The following is a 22,745-nucleotide window of genomic DNA, read 5'->3' on the forward strand; positions in this document are numbered from 1 at the left end:
TGAGCATGTGGCACTTTAAGCATTATCGTATCGCATAATTTAATGAGTTATCGCATATCGCATTTTTCTTCAATATCGCACAGCCCTAAAACCAAGCAATACATCAAAGCATTAGCATTAGATTATCTCACTTAATTGTAAGTGACTGCAAACAGGAAGTACTTTTGGTGCAAAGCTGTGTACTACAATGCATGCAAACTATATGAGACAGATGGTGTGGGGGGAGGTCGGCTTACTGTGTAAGTGTGACATTCTTCCAGATGACTTGAATGTCGTCCTCTGTGAGCTCCCTGCAGTGCTCCGTCTCACCTGAGGATGATCCCATAGGAGATTCTTGTGTTTCTGGATCCACATTTTCCTGTGTGAAATAGCAAGTGGATATTATACATCTGCAATGAAATTTCACATTAACAACACATTTGAAACAACAAAAATTACCAATATTTCTTTGTCAAATTTCTTCGAGCTCCTGAATTTGAAGAAACTCTCCCTGTCCATCATATATATGCTTTTTTTCCTCAAAACAGGGGCACGGTTAGGAATGGGCTTCAGCGGAGATGTTGATGGAAACCTGAAGCATATTTTAAACCAGAAAACATTGCTTCTCAATTTCTTTTTAAACCAAATTTCTCAAAAACATCCACTTTATCATACCTGTACAGCTGACTGTTGTCCTCCAGGTCTTCCATGCCCCATCTACCCTTCACATCTTCAATAACATGGTTCTTCAAGAACTTTTTCAGCAGCTGGATTGTCTGATGTCTGGTGACCTCGGGTCCAAAATTGCTGTTGCTCTTCAGAAGTTCATGTAACCAGTCCACAGCTGCTGATGTAGTGAAGCAGTTCATGTAAACTCTGAAGTGCTGCCGGTGCTTCTTCAAAGGCATCCCAGCCCGGAAAAGCTTGGTTACTTCATTCCACTGGAACATAAAGGGTTAATATCACATGAGGAGCTTGCAATCACTTAATTCAAAATTCAATGACTGGTAGAAAAATGTTAAAGTTTCACAGAGTAATATTGTTGTCACTCTTTTTTGTTGTTGTTCAAAATGTATACACAATTAACATTAAATATACAGTACAAGTAGCAAAAATAAATGATGAAGGGATGATAAACAGTTTTAATGTGAACTTCATATAGAAAAAGTATTTTAGCTGATTCAAGGAACACTCAATAAAAAATAAAACACTTCTTTAGATCACATATAACAACTCAAAGTGCTTTACATACAAATATATGTGCATGATAAAACTGACATGCAGGTCATTGACCTTGTAAACTAGTGTGATACATCAGCAGACCATATTTGATCAAATAAGGCAGGAGAGACTCACCAGTTTAGTGGCCCTGTATGGACCTGGGGTGACGATGTGAGAACTCATTGAAAAGATCGCGATGTGTTCCTACATATACGGGTAAGTTTATTTTTGATTTGTTGAATGCATCCGTAGGCTATATTCAATAAGATTACCGAATATATGAATAGGTAAACTCGCACATTGAATTTTCGCTGGCTGTGTAAATAGATAACCCGAGGATGTTTCGATTCACACACCCGTTTAAAATTACGACGCGAACTTATCGGAAGATTGTGATTGGACGGTTTGTTTGGTCACGTGACCTATATGGCGACAGACATTGGTTGTTCCTTGGCGACAGAATTGGCTGTCAAAATATTGGTCTGAATAATGCTATTTTTCCATTACTCTAAATTGTTGTGGAAAGACTTTTCTTTATTTGTTAATGAGAGTATTGATAAAGAATTTTCTTTACTTTGGGAAAATGTATTGTTTGGATTTGTTAATTGGAAAAAAGTGCATTTACAGAAAAACTAAATATACTTAATCTTCTTAACAAAATGTTATATACATAAATGCAAATTATCAAGTCAGAACTTTTTTTGTTTAGCTTGCTGAAATACAGCATTACTTTGGGACTATATCTTTTGCTTTGAATGTGATTTTTAATTATATAGCCCTATCTTGTATTTTTTTTATTTTATAATTTTTTTTCCCATTATTTTATATTTTTGAATTTTAACTGCTTCCTTATTTGTTGACATAATGTTCTCATAAAAAAAAAAATGCTATTTTTTGTGAAATGTTCAAGAAAGGTTATATTATAAATAAAATTTTACAAACATTTTATAAACTGCAACTGGTCAAATTATAAAAATAATATACTAAGAAAATGTAAAACGCGGTGCAAAAGAAAGGCTAATAAAACAATATACAACACAAAATGAAAAAAAAAGGGTACCGCTTCACTTATTTATTTAGTCATTTATTAGACGCTTTTATCCAAAGCGACTTACAAATGAGAACAACAGAAGCAATCAATTGTAGTATTAAAACAACTAAAAACAGATCCAAAACTAAAAGCTAAAACGTTATAAATACACTTATACACATTTTAAAAATAAAGAGATTAAATAAAAATGACAAATGCATACAACAAAATTTCAAAACTTAACATTTAAATTAAAAACAAAAAATAAAGCTAAAAACAATTCAAAATATTAAAGAACAAAAGGTATAAGAGTATAATAATGATTCTAACATAACACTAAGCCAATCACCAAAAAAAAAAAAACGACATAACAGAAGTGAAACAGGTAGTAGAACACTTATTTATTATTTTTATTATTTATCTTATTTTATTAATAACATTTCATGCTGCAGAAAAATATAGTTAACAGCGATCAAATTTAATGGTCAGTAATGCTGAATTCAAAATAAAAGACCTTATTACATATATTTAAAGAGATTTAAAAGTTTTATAGTTACAAATTACTATTTTTGGGTCCACTGTTTCCTTTTCAATAATATGCAGTTTCCGTTCGGAGTTAGACAAAAGAATAAACGACTACAATTCCCACATTGCAATGCAAACACAAGTAAAGAGTTTCACTTCCGCTTTAATTGCTTAGGGGTTTCTGGCGACAGTTTCCGACTCAAAACTGCTCGGCAAATATTGCACGGTTTATCTGGTGGGTGCTCGTTTTTGTATAAACAGATCACACTGAACAACATGCTCTATATACTAATATGTATGAAAAGTTACTATAGTGTGATTTTCATTCATTATTGGTGGTGTAGAACAGTTGCTAGAAAGATGTGTTGCTAGCTTTTAGCTGTCAGTGCTGCCTATCGAACTTGGTTAGAGAACTGTAACTGGTTTAACCGTTGAATCAAATAAGTGAAAATATTTAAATATATATATATATTGCACAAAATGAACAAGCATAAATCTTTACTCGAAGAAAAACACTATTTGCGTGCTAAAATCGCTAGCTAACAATATGATCCGTCAATAAAGGCATAAAAAGTAAATTACAGCAACACTGACTCTCAACTACAATGTAAACTTTGGAATGTGGCTTAAAACTTTTTCACTGACATCCTACATCTAGTGATGCGATTTCACAACTCTTCTCTCTTTCTAGGATCTGCTGCTGAAGACGGAGTGCAAGGACGATGCTTGATATCAAAGCATGGGCAGAATATGTGGTGGAGTGGGCAGCCAAAGACCCCTATGGCTTTCTCACCACGGTTATCCTGGCTTTGACTCCTCTGTTTATTGCCAGTGCCCTGTTGTCATGGAAACTTGCCAAGATGATCGAGGCCAAGGATCGTGAGCAGAAGAAGAAACTAAAACGACAAGAGAACATCGCCAAAGCCAAGAGAGCCAAGAAGGATTGAGCTTGTTACATGGCTCTTCTCTTAACCCAGGACAGTGCATATGGGACCTGGAGCAAGACTGGGCTTGAAATAGGCCTTAGTAAACCCTTAGAGGGAACTTATAATGGGGAGTTGATTGATCTCAAAGGCAGGACTGCAATACTTTTCCAGGATATTATAAATACAGTGGAAAATGCACTGCATTGTTGTGCTATACACCATTGTGCAGTACTCTGCATTCCATTTTTTACTGGGTTGATCGTTTTTTTCCAAGTTGAATCCACAAACACTTAAATTATGTTTTTTAATAATAACAATAAAAAAATCGTAACATGAATTTTGGCTCAAAACTGTCTAATATTTGTGATTACTACCGTATTCTTGAATCTTAACCACATTATTTTTCCCGTGAATGTGCAAGACTTCTGATTCGTTAGCCATTATAGGTAAATAACTAGAAGAATAAAGTGCAGTAAATGTAGAACTATTTTGGCTACAAACCACTGTTTATGATAATAAATTACGCGTTATATAAATAACAACAAATACCAGATTGCAACATAACAGGCTGTTTTTGTTTAAGTAAATTAACTGGAATAAACATAATATTTGATAACTGCAGCTGCAACTTTTATTTACCCACTTTCTAAATAAAGTGCAAAAGGAAATACACAGAAATAGTTTTACATTAGTCTAGATATTAAGTTTTCAATATAGTGAGACTGTTCAAAAACGAGCATCCAGTACATCCAAGATGTCATTTTGATTAAACCGAATGCATAAAATGTTCTAAAACACTTGATTTGATTTTGAAACAATCCTGAAACAGAAAGTCAGCAGCATGTCTTTTTTTCATTACATCATTTTATAATCCATTTCAGTGATGTTAAAAGAATAGTTTACCCAGAAATATCAATTTACTCACCCTCAGGCCATCTAAGATGTAGATGAGTTTGTTTCTTCATTGGAACAGATTTGGAGAAATTTAGCAATACATCACTTGCTCTCCAGTGGATCCTCTTCAGTGAATGGGTGCCATCAGAATGACAGTCCAAACAGAGTAAAATGAGAGTAAAAACATAACCATAATCCACTTTTGTGATGTTGTATTGTCATGTTTTATCAGCTGTTTGGACTCTCATTCAGACGGCTCCCATCATTCTTCACTGCAAAGGACCCATTGGTGAGCAAATTATGTAATGCTAAATTTCTCCAAATCTGTTCGGATGAAAAAACAAACCCATCTACATCCTGGATGGCCTGAGGGTATCAGTTTTCAGCAATTTTTCATTTTTGGGTGAACTATTCCTTTAAACTTATTAAAATGAAAGAGCTAATCAGTCATCACTTGCAGTGTTTCTCAACTGTTTCCAGAATATTTTAAGAGGGAAGTCGTGGCCTAATGGTTAGAGAGTCGGACTCGTAACCCAAGGTTGTGGGTTCGAGTCTCGGGTCCGGCAGGAATTGTAGGTGGGGGGAGTGAATGTACAGCGCTCTCTCCACCTTCAATACCACGACTGAGGTGCCCATGAGCAAGGCACTGAACCCCCAACTGCTCCCCGGGCGCCGCAGCAAACAATGGCTGCCCACTGCTCCGGGTGTGTGTTCACGGTGTGTGTGTTCACTGCTGTGTGTGTGCACTTTGGATGGGATAAATGCAGAGCACTAATTCCGAGTATGGGTCACCATACTCACACACATGTCACGTCACTTTTTTTAAGATGTGTTGAGATGCAGTGAAAATCAGCAGAACTACTAAATCATTTAAATTGCAAGTTTACTTGAAGACAGCAAAGGAGGTTTCAGATAAGCCTATTTTTTGCTTCCTGGAGGTGTCCAGGACCCAGGCTGGAATGTGTTGGCAGTGCTTACGGGGTCCTCACTGAAATCAGTCTGTCCAAACTGTGTGGCAGAGGCATGACCTTTGACCTGAGTCTGAACAGGTTGGGCCACCAAACCTTCCTCATACTCTTTGGCCTGCAGGGCTTTATCTCTCTCTTCTGCCTCTGAAGCTCTGATTTTGATCTGCTCCCTGTAACGTTCGTTCTGTAACAACTCCTATAGAGGGCAACAGACACATGTTAACACGACACTTCCAATAATATGATCATTACAACATTACTGGCTATAGAATTGTCATTTCATTTTAAGATATAATAAAAAGAAAATGTACAACATTTCTGGTCTTAAATGTTTTTGTTCTATTTGTATTTTTAGACATTATATAAATGACACGAGTCTTGATAGGCACTCTCAATATAATCAGACACAAATAATACCTCTGTTGTAGGTGGCTGTTTCCGCCTGCCTCTGATCCAAGCTAAGGGAAAAAGACAAGAGATAAGGATGTTAAACACTTAAAAACTAAGTTAATATATAATTTAAAAACAATATATATACAGTATGATAAAACATCTAATAATGGGCTTACAACAAATATCTTCTTTACTAAGGTCAGTTTTCAAATATGCCAACAGTTCATTTTAGTTTTATACAGTTAATACAGAAACAATCTGAACTGACATATTCGGTTGGATTCACATTATCGTAAAAATATAATATTTGTCCATTAATGAAGTCTCTATTACCATCCCATTCAGAAGGAATGATTCCTTCTATGTACTCAAACACTTTTGGATTGGCTGCTTCTACTAGGCGTCTAGGCCGCAAGAGCCTTCCTGAAGAAGACAAGACATTAGGTTTATTTAAACCATCAAACTAAACAACAAAAAGATAAGTTATCTATAACCACTGGACAAAGAAAAGAGGTTGGCTGGAGTATGACTGGAAACTTTAGAATGGCTAAAATTCAAAATATATATATATATTTTTAAAGTTGTTTATTTTAAGTATTAAAGTAATACAGTTTCATTATATGGATAACTCTCAAAACCAATAACAATTTATAAACATTATTGTTATTATTTTGCCTTTATATGAATAAACATGACCTACCCGTCCATGACTTCTGCTCGGGTATGTAGTAATATTTATTTCCTAAATGATCTGTTCCGACATGCTCTTTTACCACTCCAAATGTTCTTCGCAACAGAGAAGTAATACGGCTCATCACTATAAGTTAAATATCTGTTATTTTCTCTACTAGTGCACATACATACACATTTGCTTTGAGTCGTAGGTTACACAATTACCCAGCATTAATCCTGTCATATGATTGGTTCTTGCTCTCGCTCTGTCCAATCAGACTTCGCGTTGTAGACACTTCACAACATGGCTGCCTCCTATCCTACAAAGTGCACAACAATCATGTCTAAAAGCTGAAATATATCATATACATTTACTGTGTTGTGCAGAATGGATATTAGTTTAAAAACGGGGTTTTACAGGCTAAAAAAAAGCTTTGGTAAAAGACTGTACACAGACATCTGTTCTAGTTATTTCACTCTGACAACACAATCACACCGTACAATACACAAATAAACATAAAAGCTTCAATGTCTCTTCAACGATGTTGAGTTTTCTGTATGCCAGGCAATCAGGGCTTGACGACCCAGTTCGTCTGAGACGTGCAGAGTCCACAAGAAGGTAATGCAGTAATGTTTTTCCCCCCGAGGTTTCTTGAAGACTTTTTAACTGGTTTTAAAGATATACAAAAGCTAAAAAAAAAAACGTAATGTCCGCACACTGATAAAACTGACCCATAAAAATTGTTTACTGTACGTTGGTCGAAAAAAAAAAAATGTTTAAAAAAAATGTTTACAAATATTAACACATTTCACTATTTGTATTTTGGTATTGTGTAATGATGTTAACCTTAATTTTGTTACATTTGCTTGCATCATTATGCATATTATCTATAGAGGAGAATGTTGGACTAGCATACAACATTTTTTTTAAATAAAACGTTTTTAAATTAATACATTTAATTTGACGTCAGATTTGTCTAAAAAGTCACTGAAAAGTGGCACAACCCACTCTCCCATACTGTATCTTTAGGGTGCTGAGTCTGAAGTTGAACCACAACAGAGATGTTGATCGTATTCATGGCAATGGAATTAACACCCTGGACATTGAGGTTATTGATGGAAGATAGTATGTGTACTTTAACCATAGAATTCACATTTACATATTTATGCATTTAATACACAATTATTTTCTAGTGATAACCCCATATAACAAAGAGACAATAAATACAGCAAATGTCTGACTTTTTGCATTCCAGTATGTTGTCAGGTGGATCTGATGGCGTAATTGTGATCTATGACTTGGAAAACAACAGCAAGAAGCCTCAATACACTTGCAAAGCAATCTGCACAGTGGGCAGGTCAGTATGGCTCCCTTCTCATTCACAGTGATCCAATGATCACCAGATGGCAGTATGATATTTTCTGATTTTAATGTGTGCTTACATGTCATGTGTGACTTTCACATCTCTGTTTTTCTGTGAAGGTCCAGTCGGCATGTGCATAAATTCAGCGTTGAAACAGTGCAATGGTACCCGCATGACACCGGTATGTTTGTATCCAGTTCGTTCGACAAAACCATGAAAGTCTGGGACACAGAAACTCTTAAGGTGTGTGTATGTCCTTGTCCTCAAGATTACTCATTCATTTTTTCTGCTCTTTATATTTCTAATAATATTTAGTGTATTGCTAAATATTATATTATATATGTAATATATTATTTGTAATATATTATAAATATTAAATATTGCTATTTTCATTTCTGGTTAGATGCTAACTGCATTTCATTGGCTTTGTCCTTGTACTCTGCACAATGAAAATAATCTTGAATCTAATCTAATCTAAGTTTACATGACCACCTGCTTTTACGCAGTCCACAAATTCCCCATAGTGTTTTCACAAATGCAATTTAGCCAACCATCCCACAACTGAATGCAGTAAGCAATTGTGGAACCACCAATCTGCTCAAACAGTGGCTCCTCTGTGGTGTCAAATGTCCCGTATCTGTTGGCCCTTCATCTGGTATTTGCATTGTAACTAACACACAGGAATGGTGCCCAAGCAACATTCAATGCCTTTTGCTCCCTTAAGCACATCTAACATGGGTGTATATATGTGTATTTTCCTTTTAAAATATTATTCTTCACATGAAGTTTCATTGAATATGAATGATTATTTATTAATTAATTGATTTATTTCAGCCAGCTGAGGAGTTCCAGTTTGATGGCAATGTCTACTGTCATCACATGTCTCCTGTAGCCAGGAGGCACAGTCTTGTAGCAGGTGTGTTCTCTGACCAAACCAAACCTTCTGCATGTGGCTGTTCTTTTGCAATTCTGAGCACTCATTTCTCTTTGATTTGATTATTTTGTGTCATTGTTTCAATCAGATGTTAATAATCTAGAATCCTTGGAGCTGTAGAGTAGCACATTCATGGCCTTCAAAAAAAAGAGTTTATTGCTAAAATGTATGTTTTAGATGGATGTTCTGCTCTAGAAAATTCTTTAGGTTAAAGTGGAAGAATTTAAGAGAACTTTATCATCATTATCATTAAATGGGGAGACAGCGAAACATTTCCTGTTTTAGATATGAGAAGTGAGGAATCCAGGCACTTATCTCCTAATCAAGAAGGACAGGTTATGAACACCTCAATGTCCCATTGTCTTCTTTTCTCTCTTTCTTTTTGCTTTTTTTTCTCACAGCCAGAATTGCAGTAATTAATTTCCCCACGTCCATTTATATTTCAGAAAAAACATACTGGTATTAAGGAGACGCTTTCTTAATAATCTTCCATAGTATAGTAAGCAGTGACATGCTACTGTTTATATGATGAATAACCAAATACAACCTTCTCTATAATGTCATATTTATCATAAGTTGGGATCTGCCCTCATACATACTTTTGTACATATGATCAGTCTTTTTGTCTTCACTGAATTATCTTTACAGAGTAAAAAGCTACAAGAAAAATTACGTCAAGTGTGACATCAAGGCCTTTACAGAATTTTGCAACTGTTTCCAACTTCATGCATGTCAAAAATTATTCATATTAGGTGTTCTCTGAGTGTTTGAGGCATGGTTTGCATTAAAATTTCTGATAACTTTGACCAGACAGCTCTAACTAACACCTCCAAGGTTTTTCCAAGTTTTTGATAACTACTGATTCCAGTTACTGGAGATCATCGAAACGTGTATTTGATTAAGAGTTGTTATTTAAGTAGATTGTATCTGTCTGTTTGTGACCTAGTTAAAGATCTGGTCAATTTTTATGACCAGTTTATGCCGGAAAATCTGAAGGGCTCACATACTGCATAATCAGAACCATTTTTAAGATCATATTCCACATTTTCCCAAAAGCTTATAATTTGTATTCCAGTACATAAATCTTGTAAAATAACAAAAATATTGTGTCATCATTACATATAACATATATTGATGTGTTCAATGCGTTTTCCCCTTGACACTGGGCTCAGAACTCCTACAATAACAGTGTGTCTGAGCTGTTGTGTTATTCTTCTCGCACAGCTCTATTGTGCTCTGTGTTGGCAGTTGGTACCAAAGACCCCAAAGTGCAGCTTTGTGATCTGAAGTCTGGGTCGCGCATCCACATCCTTCAGGGTGAGTAATGCCTGTTGTTTCTGAATGGAGACAGCCCTGGTGAAGGGTGATTGTTCTCTCTTGAAGGCCAAAGGCTCAAATGTTTTGAACAGACATGGGTTATTGAATCCTGGCCATATTAGCAACAATTTCCCCCAGAAAGTTCAAAAGAACAGCATTTATTTGCGATAGAAATCTTTTGTAACATTATAGAACGGTTACAAAAATGTTACACATTAAAGTTTGATCAATTTAATGTGTCCTTGCTGAATAAATATATAAATTTCCTTTAAAAACAACTTACTGACCCTGAACTTTTGAATGGTAATATACAAACATTGAGAGTTGGTTAATGTGTCCCTGACAGGTCACAGGGGCGAGATCCTCTCAGTCAGATGGTCTCCACGATACGATCACATCCTGGCCACTGCCAGGTAAGCACTTCCACACCTGCACAAATGTCAATGCACTCACCTTTCCTTTGCTACTATAACAATAAACAGCCACATCTTGTGCTATTTGATGCTGTTTTTTTTATCTATTGAGGATTCTTTAGTCATTTGAAGCCTTTTGGTTATGGTAAATTTAGTTTTTTCTATATTCCAGTCACATGCAGTTTTATATGCATATTGCTATCAATCTCCTCAACAGATTCAGCACTCACCTTCTGTTTGCGTAATGTAAGTGAATGAGAGGGAGATAATTAGCCATTGGGGACTTTTGAAACTGTCCTTTCTGCCTGGAAAGTTAAGAAAACAGAGCTGTGTGGGAAAGCCTTCTGCAAGATTTTTTACAAAATCTATTTTTCAAGTAAACTGCTGAACCAAGGCTCTTTCAAGCATATAAAATTATAGGAAGAAACTGATTGTAGGAAGACTTTCAGGCATTTTGGCATCTGTTTTGTTTGGCATCTAATTCCCAAATGAGATTTTAGCATTACATGAACAGAGGGATCGAACTTGTTTAAGGCCAGTTCTGAATCTGACCTGACCATCTGTAAGTGATTTATTCATCTTGCATTATTGATATTAATTCTTGTGCAATGGATTTCCCGATAGCACTGACAGTAGGGTCCGTATCTGGGATGTGAGAAGAGCCTCTGGGAGTCTTTTTACTTTGGACCAGCACAATGGGGACAAATCCAAGGTCTCATCTGAAGCAGGTGAAAGCACACTTGTTTCATCAAGCCTGCGTTGTAATCTTTATATGAACTGCAATCTGTTGTAATCAGTTAAATTTGTACTTAAAAACATTTGAGAGCTAGTTCATGTAGCTGTACTGAAAATATTATTTACTGCTTGCATTCTGTAAAAGGCTTTTTTTATGTGGCTGAATATTGTTACTTAAATAGTGTATAAGAATTGATATGTAATTTTACAGCAAGTTCAAGGTTTTTAGAGATATCAAACTGTTGCCACAGCAGCAAATGCAGCAGGTGGAACTGAATGAAAGCAATAACCTCTGTGTGTAAAAGATGCTGACAGCTCATATTGCAGCATCAGACAAAAGAGATGTTTATATGCTTTATAAACCTGTCTGTAATCACCCTCATTATACTTATATATATTTTTTAAATTTTCTTCTGTCACAGAAATCAAATAAAAATAAAATGAACACAGACACATATATATATATATATATATAGTCCAGTTAATATGCTAATGTAGTACAATTAATCAGTGTTGGGGGTAACGCATTACAAGTAATGCGAGTTACGTAATCAGATTACTTTTTTAAAGTAACTAGTAAAGTAATGCATTTATTATATAATACATATTGTATTACATAATTATATCAATATTATGTAATATAAATATATAAAAGAATGAATATTATATACTATAATTTAAATGTGTGTATATATATATATATTTGTGCATTTGATTTGTAGATTATTATACAATGCAAATATATTTCTTATGTATTATATTTATTATTTGTAAAATAAAAAAATAATATATATAAAGTATGTAAATGTGCAAAAATATAAAATAGAATAAAAAAATATTTTATATCATATTTTACTTTTCTTCCAGTGAACACAGCACACAATGGGCGAGTGAATGGATTGTGCTTCACAGCTGATGGACTTCATCTCCTCTCTACTGGGACAGATGATCGCATGCGCCTGTGGAACAGTGGCACAGGGGAAAACACATTAGTGAGTAGCAGTTAGGCTGTTTGAAGACTTTCTTAATACCTAATATCTGTTTTGTATAAGAGTATATCAAGAATTATATTTTGAGCCTATGTCCATGCGGCAAAATGAATAAGTCTTCTCTCATGAGTGTTACTGGCTTTCTGTGGATCAAAAGAGTTTATTCCAAAAGCAGCTTAGACAGAATGTTGCCAGATATGAAAACCGGATAAAATCATTTGAAGTCACTCGCGTGTTTTCTAAACACTTTTTTTGTTAATGACAAGAAATATGTTCTTTAAAAAATGGCTGTGCACATTTTTATTTGCTAGGTTGTTCATTTGTTGCTAAAAAAATAGTTATTTCTCATCAATAGGTGAACTATGGGAAGGTTGTGAACGAGAGTCGCAAAGGCCTCAAGTTTACTGTATCGAGGGGCTGCAGTCCGGAGTTTGTGTTTGTGCCATGTGGCAGTTCGGTAGCGGTGTACGGGCTTCACTCAGGAGAGCTGATCACTATGTTGAGGGGACATTATAATAACGTAGACTGCTGTGAGTTCCACCCAGACTATCAGGTAATGTTGATCCTGATTATTTGCTTAGCGGTTTAGTCTTTACTGATAAACTAAACAAACTATAAGTATGCCATTAAGTAAAACAATTTAAAGCTTCTGAGGTCTTGTAATTATTTAATGAGATTTGTATAGACTCATTATTGACTGTGAATCTGTGGGCTGTGTTTTTAGGAGCTGTACAGTGGAGGTAAAGATTGTAACATCCTGGCCTGGGTCCCAGTGCTGAGACAGCCTGGCATTGAGGATGATGAAACCAACTCGAAACGGGTAAAACAGTTTGAGACATTCTTTTAGTATAAAACGTATTACATATTTAATTGGCTCTTATTTAGATTAAAAAAAAAATCTGAGGTTGATTGAATTAATGGTGCATCTTTACGACAAATACAATGTGTTGTGGATCAGCTGTTTATATCTTTACAGATCTGCAGGTTTGGACTACTGTAGGTGGGACAGAAAGTGAATCCAAATTTGTGCATCATGTAAACACATCTTGCAACCTTGCTCACGTCCCTTAGCCAATAGATAAGATCAGATGAGCTGACAAAAACTATGCCCCATTATGGCATGTGTTCAGATGCGATTGCTGTCAGTCATGGTTATACGTGAGATGTGCATGTTAGCTGGAGTCACATCTGGATGGCTTGTAGTTTATCAGTCACTCTATGTTTTGTGTTTAACATCCTGCTCTACCATTTTTTCTGGCAAAAAAAATCTGGTACACATTTAAATAATCACATTGTATTACTGCATTACTGATGCACACATAGTAGCTATTAGCAATTACATGGCTTAGTGATATAATTTTTTTTTAGCAATGTATTTGAAAAAAATATTAATTACATATACACAACAATATACACAAATTTTTTATTTTTATTTCTATATTTAAAAAATGTAAATGTATTATTATTATTTATATTATATAATATTATTTATTATTATATTGTGGTTTGAGATGTATTTGGAAACTTTTTAGGTCTAAAAATATTAAATATATATTTGCCATTTTAGTTTTGCAAAGTGTCACACAAAAATATTTCTAGTTTTCATACATTTTTTTAAAGGTTTATTTATCTATTGATTTATTTTGCAGTAATAGCTGGAATTTATTCAGCCACAACTTATTCACAAACTTATATATGCAACTATGTACCCTGTATCATCTAAACAATAATTAAACATCAAAGAACTGAATTGTGTATGCTTGATAATGATTAAATGTTTAATGTTTCTGAATATTCTGGATACATATTTTCACAGGGTGGAACACAAGCTGCTATCAATCCTGCTTTTGAAGATGCCTGGAGCAGTGATGAAGACTGACAGAGCAAGGAATCCATCAAACAGTTTTTTTTTAAATATCCAAATAAACTACTATATACTGTACATTCCTTCAGAGGTTAATGTGCCCTTACTGCATTCTGTTGCATATTGCATCAATGGATGCACATGAAGTGAATGGACATAAAAAAAGTCTGATGGATGTCGAGTATTTCCATTGGTTGTCACCTACTGATTTGCCTGTGGATTTTAAGTTTTTCATTGTCTTGAGCTTGTGTCTTGAGCTTCACTTCTGCAGGATTTGTAGGTTCACATAGATGTGAACTACAAGTTCTCATATCTTTAGAACCAATAAATACCAAGGTTAAGTGTAAAAAATGCTTTGTGATTATGCTGAACATATTTGTTTTTACTTCAGTGGGATGATCAATTAAAAGTTTACGCTTTATTTTTGAGCTTTAAACTGTTTTTTTTTTTGTTGTTTACTGAAAAAATGGAACATATTATTAGAGCATTTTATAAATTAATATATTGTGGCATCATTAATCTTTCACAATTATTTGGCACTATACTTTTGATCAGAGGCGCACAGTAGTGAAGTATTTTTGCTTTACTCAAGTAAATTTAAAAAGGTAGTTTATCAGAGTGTTTTTCTTTGGAAAACATGCTTTTTTACTGCACTTCATTTCATAAATAAAAGTGGTTGTTTGTTTTATCTTTAATACTTAAGAACATTAAAAATTTAGTACTTTCTTGTACTCAAGTAAATCTTTGAATTACTTTTACTTGAGTAAAAGTAAGAAAGTAATAGATTTCTAATGTAATTAAGTATTAAATGAAACGTAGTGCAGTAAAAAGTACAATATTATGCTTTGGAATGTTGTGAAGTAAAGTTTTCTAAAGAAAAACACTCTGATAAAGTACAGACTCCTGAAAAGTACTTTTACAGCAGAGTAAAAATACTTCACTACTGTCCGCCTCTGCTTTTCATCTCGTAAATTTCTGTATTACATGGCAGTCATTGCGAGTCCTGATGCGACATTTGACCAATCAGAGCCCTCAGTCTCAGAATCGGTTGAACGTCTCCGCCCACCGCCCGCTCATCTCATTGAAGAAGACGGAACTCCCGCGTCTGAAAGAGTAATTGATGGAGGTCGTGTGGTCAAACCATTAGCTTTTACTTTTTGTACCACTTTACCTGGCCGAAAGGCAGAGGACGAGCATCCTTGTGAACGCAGATCGGGAGGACCTCAAAGTGTGCGTGGAAATACATATCTGAACTTTTTTTCTGTCTTGTCACGGTAAGACAGGTGCATGCGCACCTGCATTCTTTTGTGAAGTCCGTATGTGATGATGTTGATTTCCTGTAATGATGATGAAATTCTGCCTTCCCTGTTAAAACGCTGGGAATTAATTCCAGCATGGCTTAATATTTTGAGTCATTTCATTAGTAAATTTAGATTATTTTGGATTGACATCACACGTTTTTTTTTTTTTGGTTATGGTCACTAAAGGAGCTACTTTATTAGAGCACAGATGGCGTCTCTGGAATGCTATGTGCTTTTTCAGACTCTAAAAAAATGTCATGAAATAATGCGTGCATAACTGAACCTCGAAAACAACATTTTTTTTTTTAGATATTGAATTTTTTGTATATACATTTCTGTAACAACCACGTATAAATTGTTTTAATGATATTTTTTCTTAATGGTTACACAACTATTATTTAAATGTAGAGTCATTAAAGAGAGTAATATTCACACATATGCACAGATTTTAAGAGCAAGATTATTTCTGCTGAATCCAGCACTGGAATTGAACTTGTACATTTGCTTGGCCGATATTTTCTGGCGTCATTAATCTATTTAATTTACCTGTGATTATTAATTGCTGAAAGATTACCAACAGAGAATTCTGCCTATAGCTATGGAAAAACACTAAGCCAACAGAGCATATTCCTCACTCAAACATCATATAAAATTTCAGATATTATGTTTGGTTTTGATTAGTATTGGGTTTTCCAGTTCAGCCACCGTTGGCACCCAGTGTTGAATGCACTTGTGTGGAGGGAAGGTAGTGTCCTTCTCTCACACCTGCAACCTGCCTGTCTCATGGCAACAGGCGTGTTGAAGCTTGTATTAAAGATTACAGTATCTAGGCAAACAACTCCCTCCAGATAACTGGACCAGTATGCCCTGAAACACATGTTGGATTAGTTTCTCTTCAAACATTAAAGTGTGTGTTGGAGGGAGGAAAAAAAACACTTTGATTCTTCACTAGAATGATGCCTGAATTCATGTACAGCTGCTGAGTTAGTGCTTTTATTTATTTATTTATTTTAGGGCTGTGAAATCGATTATTAAAGTAACCTGTTATTTAACACATTTAATGTAATTTTTATATGCATGTACTGTATCCTTTTTGAACTCATAGCATAAAGATGAATTGTCCTTGTGTGTCCAATGATAAATCTGGTTATGGTGACCTTTTATTTGTAGATAAAGGTTTTAACAAGTGATTAAATATCTATCTATCTATTTATCTATCTATCTATCTATCTATAATATATATATTTTTCATTTAAAGTAATATTTATTCACAAAAAGAAGATAATAGATATGTGTTATATAATGAGTTTTTCATTTGCTGGAAATTATATTCTTATCTCCATAAATGCTAGAAATTGATCCAGATCTGGGAAGCATCAAAGTAATTTTTTTGCAATTTCAGCACTCATTTCTCCTAAATGAATAAAATTAGTTTTTGTGCCCCTAATACACAGGCACAGAAATGTATGTTCATTATAGAATAATTCAATTTGAAATGCACTTTTCTGGTAATGGTATCATGTCGAGTTCAACTGAGTGTTTCCATTGTATGCATCTCTGAGTTCAGCTGTTTTCTGGTATATTACTGTACATTGTTCTCTGTGCTCTGCATATCTTCGTTTATCCACCCCCCTGGTTTTATGTGCTGTCCTGTCCTGAACATACACTGACTGCTGACCATTGTGCCCCAACACTCGCCCTCTTGTTCAGCTCTGAGTTTGCTGGAGAGGATGGAGGATTCTTGTGTTTTCTTACCACAATACAACCTTTCATGGCGCCACCGTACACGGACCTTTCCTGCTTCATTTTAGAGCATTTAGGTTCTACATCACATCATGTCATACTGTCAAGAAGGGAGCAGTACTGTGAAGGTGTAATTCAAGATTGTTCAATTATAAATTCAGTCTGAATAACGTGCCATTTAAGTTAATGTATTTAACTAATTAAATGTAAATTAATGTATTTTACTTCTAATTAAAGTATTTAATGTGACTTATTATGTGTCAGACTTAACTTGTGGGATGAGTTTCTTTTAAATGCACTAAATGTAAAACATTTTTTTTACTAGATTTTGTAGATGGTAAAATAAATAGTCTTCAGTCACCTCTTGAGGGTTATATCACACCTACACTTTGTGTTTGTGACCTTAGGCTCTGACCATTGGCAGTGATGGCGTTCTGTGAGTTCACATCCACAGCTGCACAGCTGTATGACAAGTGGATCAAAGATGCAGGTAAGAAGGTTTCTGACATCAGAAAATCAAAATATGAATGTATGACCACACACATTTAAGCCTCAACAACTCGTAAAGAGTGCATCAGTCAGGTTTCGGAAGTAAAAATCACATTCATTTTCTCTGCTTTAAATCAATACATTTTTGATCTCAGAGAATTATGGTGCACAACAGCAGCAGTGTCAAACATAGATTAATGGACAAACTAATGCAGTTACTAGTGCAGATATTCTTATGATGTGATTTCAGACCCCAGGACAAAAGACTGGCTGCTCATGTCCTCGCCGCTCCCACAGACAGTTATTATTGTATTTTACATCTACTTTGTGATGTCACTGGGGCCCAGATTAATGGAGAACAGGAAACCGTTTGATCTGAAGCGGGTCCTCGTCATCTATAATTTCAGCGTTGTGGCTTATTCTCTTTACATGTGTTATGAGGTAAACCTATTTCTGTTTGCTAGCAGGCAAACCTGTTTTGTTTTGCTTGGGAGTTTACAAAGACACTTTTAAGAACGTGTTTTGTTAGATTCCATTGAGTTATGCTGTCATTTCACTGTTAGTTTCATGCAGGTCACACATTATGTTAATGTGTAAATGGGTGGAATTGAGTTTACCTACACTAGTGTCTGTATCAGTTTACTCAAAAATGACAGTTTACTCATCCTTGTGTTGTTCTAAACTTGTATGATTGTATTTCTTCTGTGGATCACAAAAGATGATGTTCTTCAAGATTATGTTTAAAGCAGCTCCTTTCCATACAGTGAAAGTAAATGTGATTCATACTGCCAGGCACCATATAAGTAACTTGTTTGCTATACTTCAAGACTTCTGAAGCCATATAATAGTGTGTAGAACAAAATGAAATGAAGTATTACAGGTTTTTGTATTTTGTATTTTTGTATTACAGGAAATTAAGTATTATCTTTAGAGCTTTTTGTGTTGCTCTTTCCCTTGCCCAGATTGGCAGTGTGAATCACTGCGTTTTTACTGTATGGAAAAAAAGCTCCTTAGACTTGCATAATGTGGTGTAGTTTCCTACAAAACGTATAGACCAAGAGTCATTAAGTGCATTTACATGCCACTCTTACACATTAGCATACTTGGTGTACATAATTCACGTGAACACCCTAAACTGTTACTTTGGGTAAATAACAAAAACTGTTTAAGTAAAACGCAATTTACTTCTTTTTTTGTGCCCATTATCCCTCTTACATTTGCATTTTGTTGGTGCATGTATTTAATGTGTGTAAATCAAAATTTAATATAAAAATGGTTTTCTTGGATTGTCTGTTTTTTTTTATAATGAGCTGGGGTTTTTCATTTCAATTTTTTTAATGCACTATTTAGTTTATTTCAAGATATTAAATGGTATGACCAAAGATGAATTTCTTAAAATGTATTTGTCTGTAGTTCTTGAATTTCAATGAGGCTTCTTACAGGTGTATATATTCCTTCTCTGTAGTTTGTGATGTCAGGCTGGGGAACAGGGTATTCATTGAGCTGTGATCTGGTAGACTACACTCGATCGCCAAAAGCCATGAGGGTGAGAGCAGAAGAAATGTCGTCTTACCTGCTTTTTTGAAAAGCTTGTAATCTGGCTCCAGGTTTAAGTGTTTGGCTTGGATGTGGTTGGTTTCACATGACTTAAATGTTACACAGAACCATTCAGACCAAGTAATACACTCACTGCTGAGTAATACATTGTATCTGTGTATCTGATGAATATAGTGATTAATTCAAGTTTGTTAGTTTAAATAACTTGTTTTGTATTTAATAGTTTGTTGGGCATTTGTGCTTAATCTACATTTCTCTACCCAGATGGCATGGACTTGCTGGCTCTATTACTTCTCCAAGTTCATTGAGATGTTGGACACGGTAAGTAAAGTGTTTTTTATTTATTACCTTGGTTTCATTAAATCTAAATTTCTACTGTTTGGCAGTAAGTAACTAGTTGTCTGTCACGTCTTTGACACACAGTCAGTCAACAATATTACTGTTCTCTCAGGTCATGAAAAATGGAAGAAAATAGCGGTATTGTGAGTCAAAGACAAAACTCCTGTTAAGTGGTTAGGCAGAAAGATGGAAGAGAACATTTTTAGTGTCTCATGCTTGCTTTTCTGAGGTGCAATGTAACTTAAGTTCTGTTTACAGCATCTATGGCATGCTGTCAGTTACCACAGAAAATTATTTTGACTCATCTGTCAGTAAGTAATGGAAATGGGGCGGTTGAATTCGATTTTCATTGAAACTTCAAATTACAACATATCTCTTAAGTGAGTGGATCACAGCCATTTAACACCTCATTTACACCTATACAGTATTTAGCTCTGTCCTTGTGATCAGATCGCACAAAACGGATGTTAACACTGGGTCTTTTCTGCCTCTTCTGGACAGATTTTCTTTGTACTAAGGAAAAAGCACAATCAGGTGACCTTCCTACACGTTTACCATCATTCCATTATGCCTTTCACTTGGTGGTTTGGAGTCCGGTTTTCTCCAGGTATGGATTTGTCTGTTATACGATTGCATGAATGCGCTTAAAATATGTATTTTCTATAGACCAGTGGTTCTCATTTCCAGTCCCCACCGCTCTGTATATTTTACATGTCTCTCTTATTTAATAGACCTGATTCAGATAACCAGCTCGTTAGAAGAGAGCTCCATGCATGAACTTTGTTCCTATTGACATGGTCCCTACACAGTGTTCATTGCTCCCTACTCCCTGAGCACGGGAAATCTTTTGAAGTTTTCTTCAATTCGGAACATTCATTCACGGATTTGCGCTACGCCACGGCCTGCAGCGTCTTCACACACAGACGAAACTTACTAGAGAAGTGTAACATAATATGCCTCTGTAAATAAATACAATTTAAATTCACGTCTCGCACACGTCTTTAATGCCCTTTGAATGGAACATATACGCTTCCTTCGAACTGGAAACATGGCGGAAAATTCTGTGAAGTCCACTTCGCAGGGCACTTACGGTCTAATAGAACAAACGTCTGAAGTGATAAGAGAAACAAACAAAATGTGCAGAGCAGGGGGCCGCGAGGACTGGAATTGAGAAACACTGCCATAGACATCTGTTTGGTTTGATGTTGCAGGTGGTTTGGGGACGTTTCACGCCCTTCTAAACTGCATCGTTCATGTCATCATGTATACATATTATGGACTGTCAGCTCTGGGCCCTGCCTACCAGAAGTTTTTATGGTGGAAGAAGCATTTGACTTCAGTCCAGCTTGTATGTATTACAACATTTTAATTTCCTTTTGTTGCTGTTTCTTGACCATTGATATGATCAGAATTGAGGAAACATTTATTTATTCATCTATTTATTGTTTTATTTATTTTTATATATTTATGTATTTTGATTAATTTGTTTCAATTATACACTGAACAAAATTATAAACGCAACACTTTTGTTTTTGCCCCCATTTTTCATGAGCTGAACTCAAAGATCTAAGACTTTTTCTATGTACACAAAAGGCCTATTTCTCTCAAATATTGTTCACAAATCTGTCTAAATCGGTGTTAGTGAGCACTTCTCCTTTGCCGAGATAATCCATCCACCTCACAGGTGTGGCATATCAAGATGCTGATTAGACAGCATGATTATTGCACAGGTGTGCCTTAAGCTGGCCAAAAACAAAAGTGTTGCGTTTATAATTTTGTTCAGTGTATATTTTTTTACATTTTATTATTTTTATTTGTTTTTTGGACTGACATTCACTGTCATCTTGTAAGTGATAAAATCTAAGTGATGAAGTCTTTCTACATCAGTTACCATAGCATCAGAATGAAAATCAGATTTAATTGGATTTCCAATTACATATCGATGTGATTTAGATCTGGTTTTAAAAATCGTGTCTCATATAGTCTTTTGCTGTTCATACTACCAACCAAGCTGATTTTAATTGGATTTGACACTTTTTTTTTGGCTTGTGCTCTCCTTTCTCAGATCCAGTTTGTCATCATAACCTGTCATATTAGCCAGTACTTCTTTATGAAAGACTGTCCTTACCTGTACCCCATATTCATCTACATCATTGCTCTGTATGGCATCATCTTCCTCTTCCTCTTCCTCAACTTCTGGTACCATGCATACACAAAAGGCAAAAGGCTTCCTAAAGTCCTGCAAAACACAACCGTGCAACAGAACAACAATGACATACACCACAAGAAAGATTAACTGGTGCAGTGTGACTAACCAATCAGTAGTGACAATCTACCTAAAACTGCCTTTTGGCTACATTTTTATAAGACTATTTATATGTACACCATAACATTTATCTTGATGCCCTGGGAAAAAAAACGTTACTGTACAGACTGTGTGTTGCAGTCTGGGCTGGATCTTGCCTTCTCAGCTGGGCATTTGAGTTGAACTCTGGGTCATTGCCCTGAGGGCTGCTCCTGTTTCTACTCATTTTCCTCAGTTTTCTGCATACTGACGTGTTTCCCCTTCCCATTTATTGAGATGTGAATGAGTCAGAAGCCTCCCAGCTCCTCACTCATGTCAGTCACATAATTTTTATTGCCATTTTAGACAGTTATTTTTGTGAATTTATATATTTATGTCCCTGTTTTTGGCTATATCAGTAAATAAGATGAAAAGTGTTGGCAACTTTTTCTCCTCTTCCTTCATAAAAAGCAGAACTGTGGGGAAAATTCTACAGTGTACACTAGGTGCTCTGTAATGCATATTTATGTCTGTCTTTCACCCTCCACATGTGACATTGCGCGAATGGTAGCAGTACTGCAACTGTCCTTGAAGGAACCGATGCATTGATCTCATCTTGCACTATTGGTGATGAAGGACAGGAATTTGGTTACCTTTTTTATTTTATATATCTTGCCATCATGAATGTCTTAGGATGTTTTTTCTGGGACAGGAGCTTGCAATTTTTGTAGAAGGAAATGTATTATGTTAATTAACTTTTAAATATTTATGAAAAAAATAAATGCTCTATTCACTTATGTTGCTGTTT

At 35.2% G+C, this 22,745-nt stretch overlaps 5 protein-coding genes across 9 annotated transcripts in view; 3 read left to right on the forward strand and 2 right to left on the reverse strand.

The window, feature by feature from the left end:
• Positions 1 to 1,570, reverse strand: part of LOC107699654 (DEP domain-containing protein 1A-like) — a 10,483-nt gene extending 8,913 nt beyond the window's left edge. Inside the window, exons 1-4 of the mRNA XM_016500978.1 lie at positions 1,336 to 1,570; positions 655 to 920; positions 439 to 571; positions 237 to 358 (exon numbers count right to left, since the gene is read on the reverse strand). Coding sequence (XP_016356464.1) covers positions 237 to 358; positions 439 to 571; positions 655 to 920; positions 1,336 to 1,383 — 569 coding nt within the window. The 5' untranslated portion in view covers positions 1,384 to 1,570. The remainder of the gene's footprint in view (positions 1 to 236; positions 359 to 438; positions 572 to 654; positions 921 to 1,335) is intronic.
• Positions 1,571 to 2,800: 1,230 nt separating this feature from the next.
• LOC107700545 (small integral membrane protein 15-like) lies at positions 2,801 to 3,988 on the forward strand. The gene is made up of 2 exons (XM_016502244.1): positions 2,801 to 2,990; positions 3,447 to 3,988. The coding sequence occupies exon 2, from the start codon at positions 3,478 to 3,480 to the stop codon at positions 3,700 to 3,702; it is 225 nt and encodes a 74-aa protein (XP_016357730.1). The 5' UTR covers positions 2,801 to 2,990; positions 3,447 to 3,477; the 3' UTR covers positions 3,703 to 3,988.
• A 1,379-nt stretch (positions 3,989 to 5,367) lies between these two features.
• Positions 5,368 to 6,833, reverse strand: ndufaf2 (NADH:ubiquinone oxidoreductase complex assembly factor 2). The gene is made up of 4 exons (XM_016502277.1): positions 6,637 to 6,833; positions 6,270 to 6,359; positions 5,961 to 6,001; positions 5,368 to 5,739 (listed from the first exon to the last, which is right to left on the reverse strand). Exons 1-4 carry the CDS (start codon positions 6,749 to 6,751, stop codon positions 5,494 to 5,496), a joined length of 492 nt encoding a protein of 163 aa, XP_016357763.1. The 5' UTR covers positions 6,752 to 6,833; the 3' UTR covers positions 5,368 to 5,493.
• A 62-nt stretch (positions 6,834 to 6,895) lies between these two features.
• On the forward strand, positions 6,896 to 14,551 carry ercc8 (excision repair cross-complementation group 8). 2 transcript variants are annotated; one of them, XM_016502255.1, is made up of 12 exons: positions 6,896 to 7,227; positions 7,639 to 7,734; positions 7,865 to 7,966; positions 8,092 to 8,215; positions 8,807 to 8,888; positions 10,131 to 10,223; positions 10,570 to 10,636; positions 11,261 to 11,364; positions 12,239 to 12,363; positions 12,716 to 12,913; positions 13,085 to 13,180; positions 14,177 to 14,551. In XM_016502255.1, exons 1-12 carry the CDS (start codon positions 7,151 to 7,153, stop codon positions 14,237 to 14,239), a joined length of 1,227 nt encoding a protein of 408 aa, XP_016357741.1. In that variant the 5' UTR covers positions 6,896 to 7,150; the 3' UTR covers positions 14,240 to 14,551. The 2 variants fall into 2 exon arrangements, with proteins under 2 accessions (XP_016357741.1, XP_016357749.1); XM_016502263.1 differs by having other exon boundaries at positions 6,897 to 7,227; positions 10,155 to 10,223.
• Positions 14,552 to 15,320: 769 nt separating this feature from the next.
• On the forward strand, positions 15,321 to 22,716 carry LOC107699661 (elongation of very long chain fatty acids protein 7-like). Of its 4 annotated transcripts, none has more exons than XM_016500992.1 (9): positions 15,321 to 15,498; positions 17,236 to 17,398; positions 17,676 to 17,758; positions 18,008 to 18,198; positions 19,223 to 19,303; positions 19,579 to 19,635; positions 20,155 to 20,260; positions 20,865 to 21,001; positions 21,719 to 22,716. In XM_016500992.1, the coding sequence occupies exons 3-9, from the start codon at positions 17,695 to 17,697 to the stop codon at positions 21,947 to 21,949; spliced, it is 867 nt and encodes a 288-aa protein (XP_016356478.1). In that variant the 5' UTR covers positions 15,321 to 15,498; positions 17,236 to 17,398; positions 17,676 to 17,694; the 3' UTR covers positions 21,950 to 22,716. The 4 variants fall into 4 exon arrangements, with proteins under 4 accessions (XP_016356478.1, XP_016356495.1, XP_016356487.1 ...); XM_016501009.1 differs by having other exon boundaries at positions 15,321 to 15,454; positions 17,236 to 17,396; XM_016501001.1 differs by lacking the exon at positions 17,236 to 17,398.
• Positions 22,717 to 22,745: the final 29 nt, after the last annotated feature.

This window comes from Sinocyclocheilus anshuiensis, unplaced genomic scaffold (assembly GCF_001515605.1).
Source record: "Sinocyclocheilus anshuiensis isolate Anshui unplaced genomic scaffold, SAMN03320099.WGS_v1.1 scaffold477, whole genome shotgun sequence".
Classification (NCBI taxonomy): Eukaryota; Metazoa; Chordata; class Actinopteri; order Cypriniformes; family Cyprinidae; genus Sinocyclocheilus; species Sinocyclocheilus anshuiensis.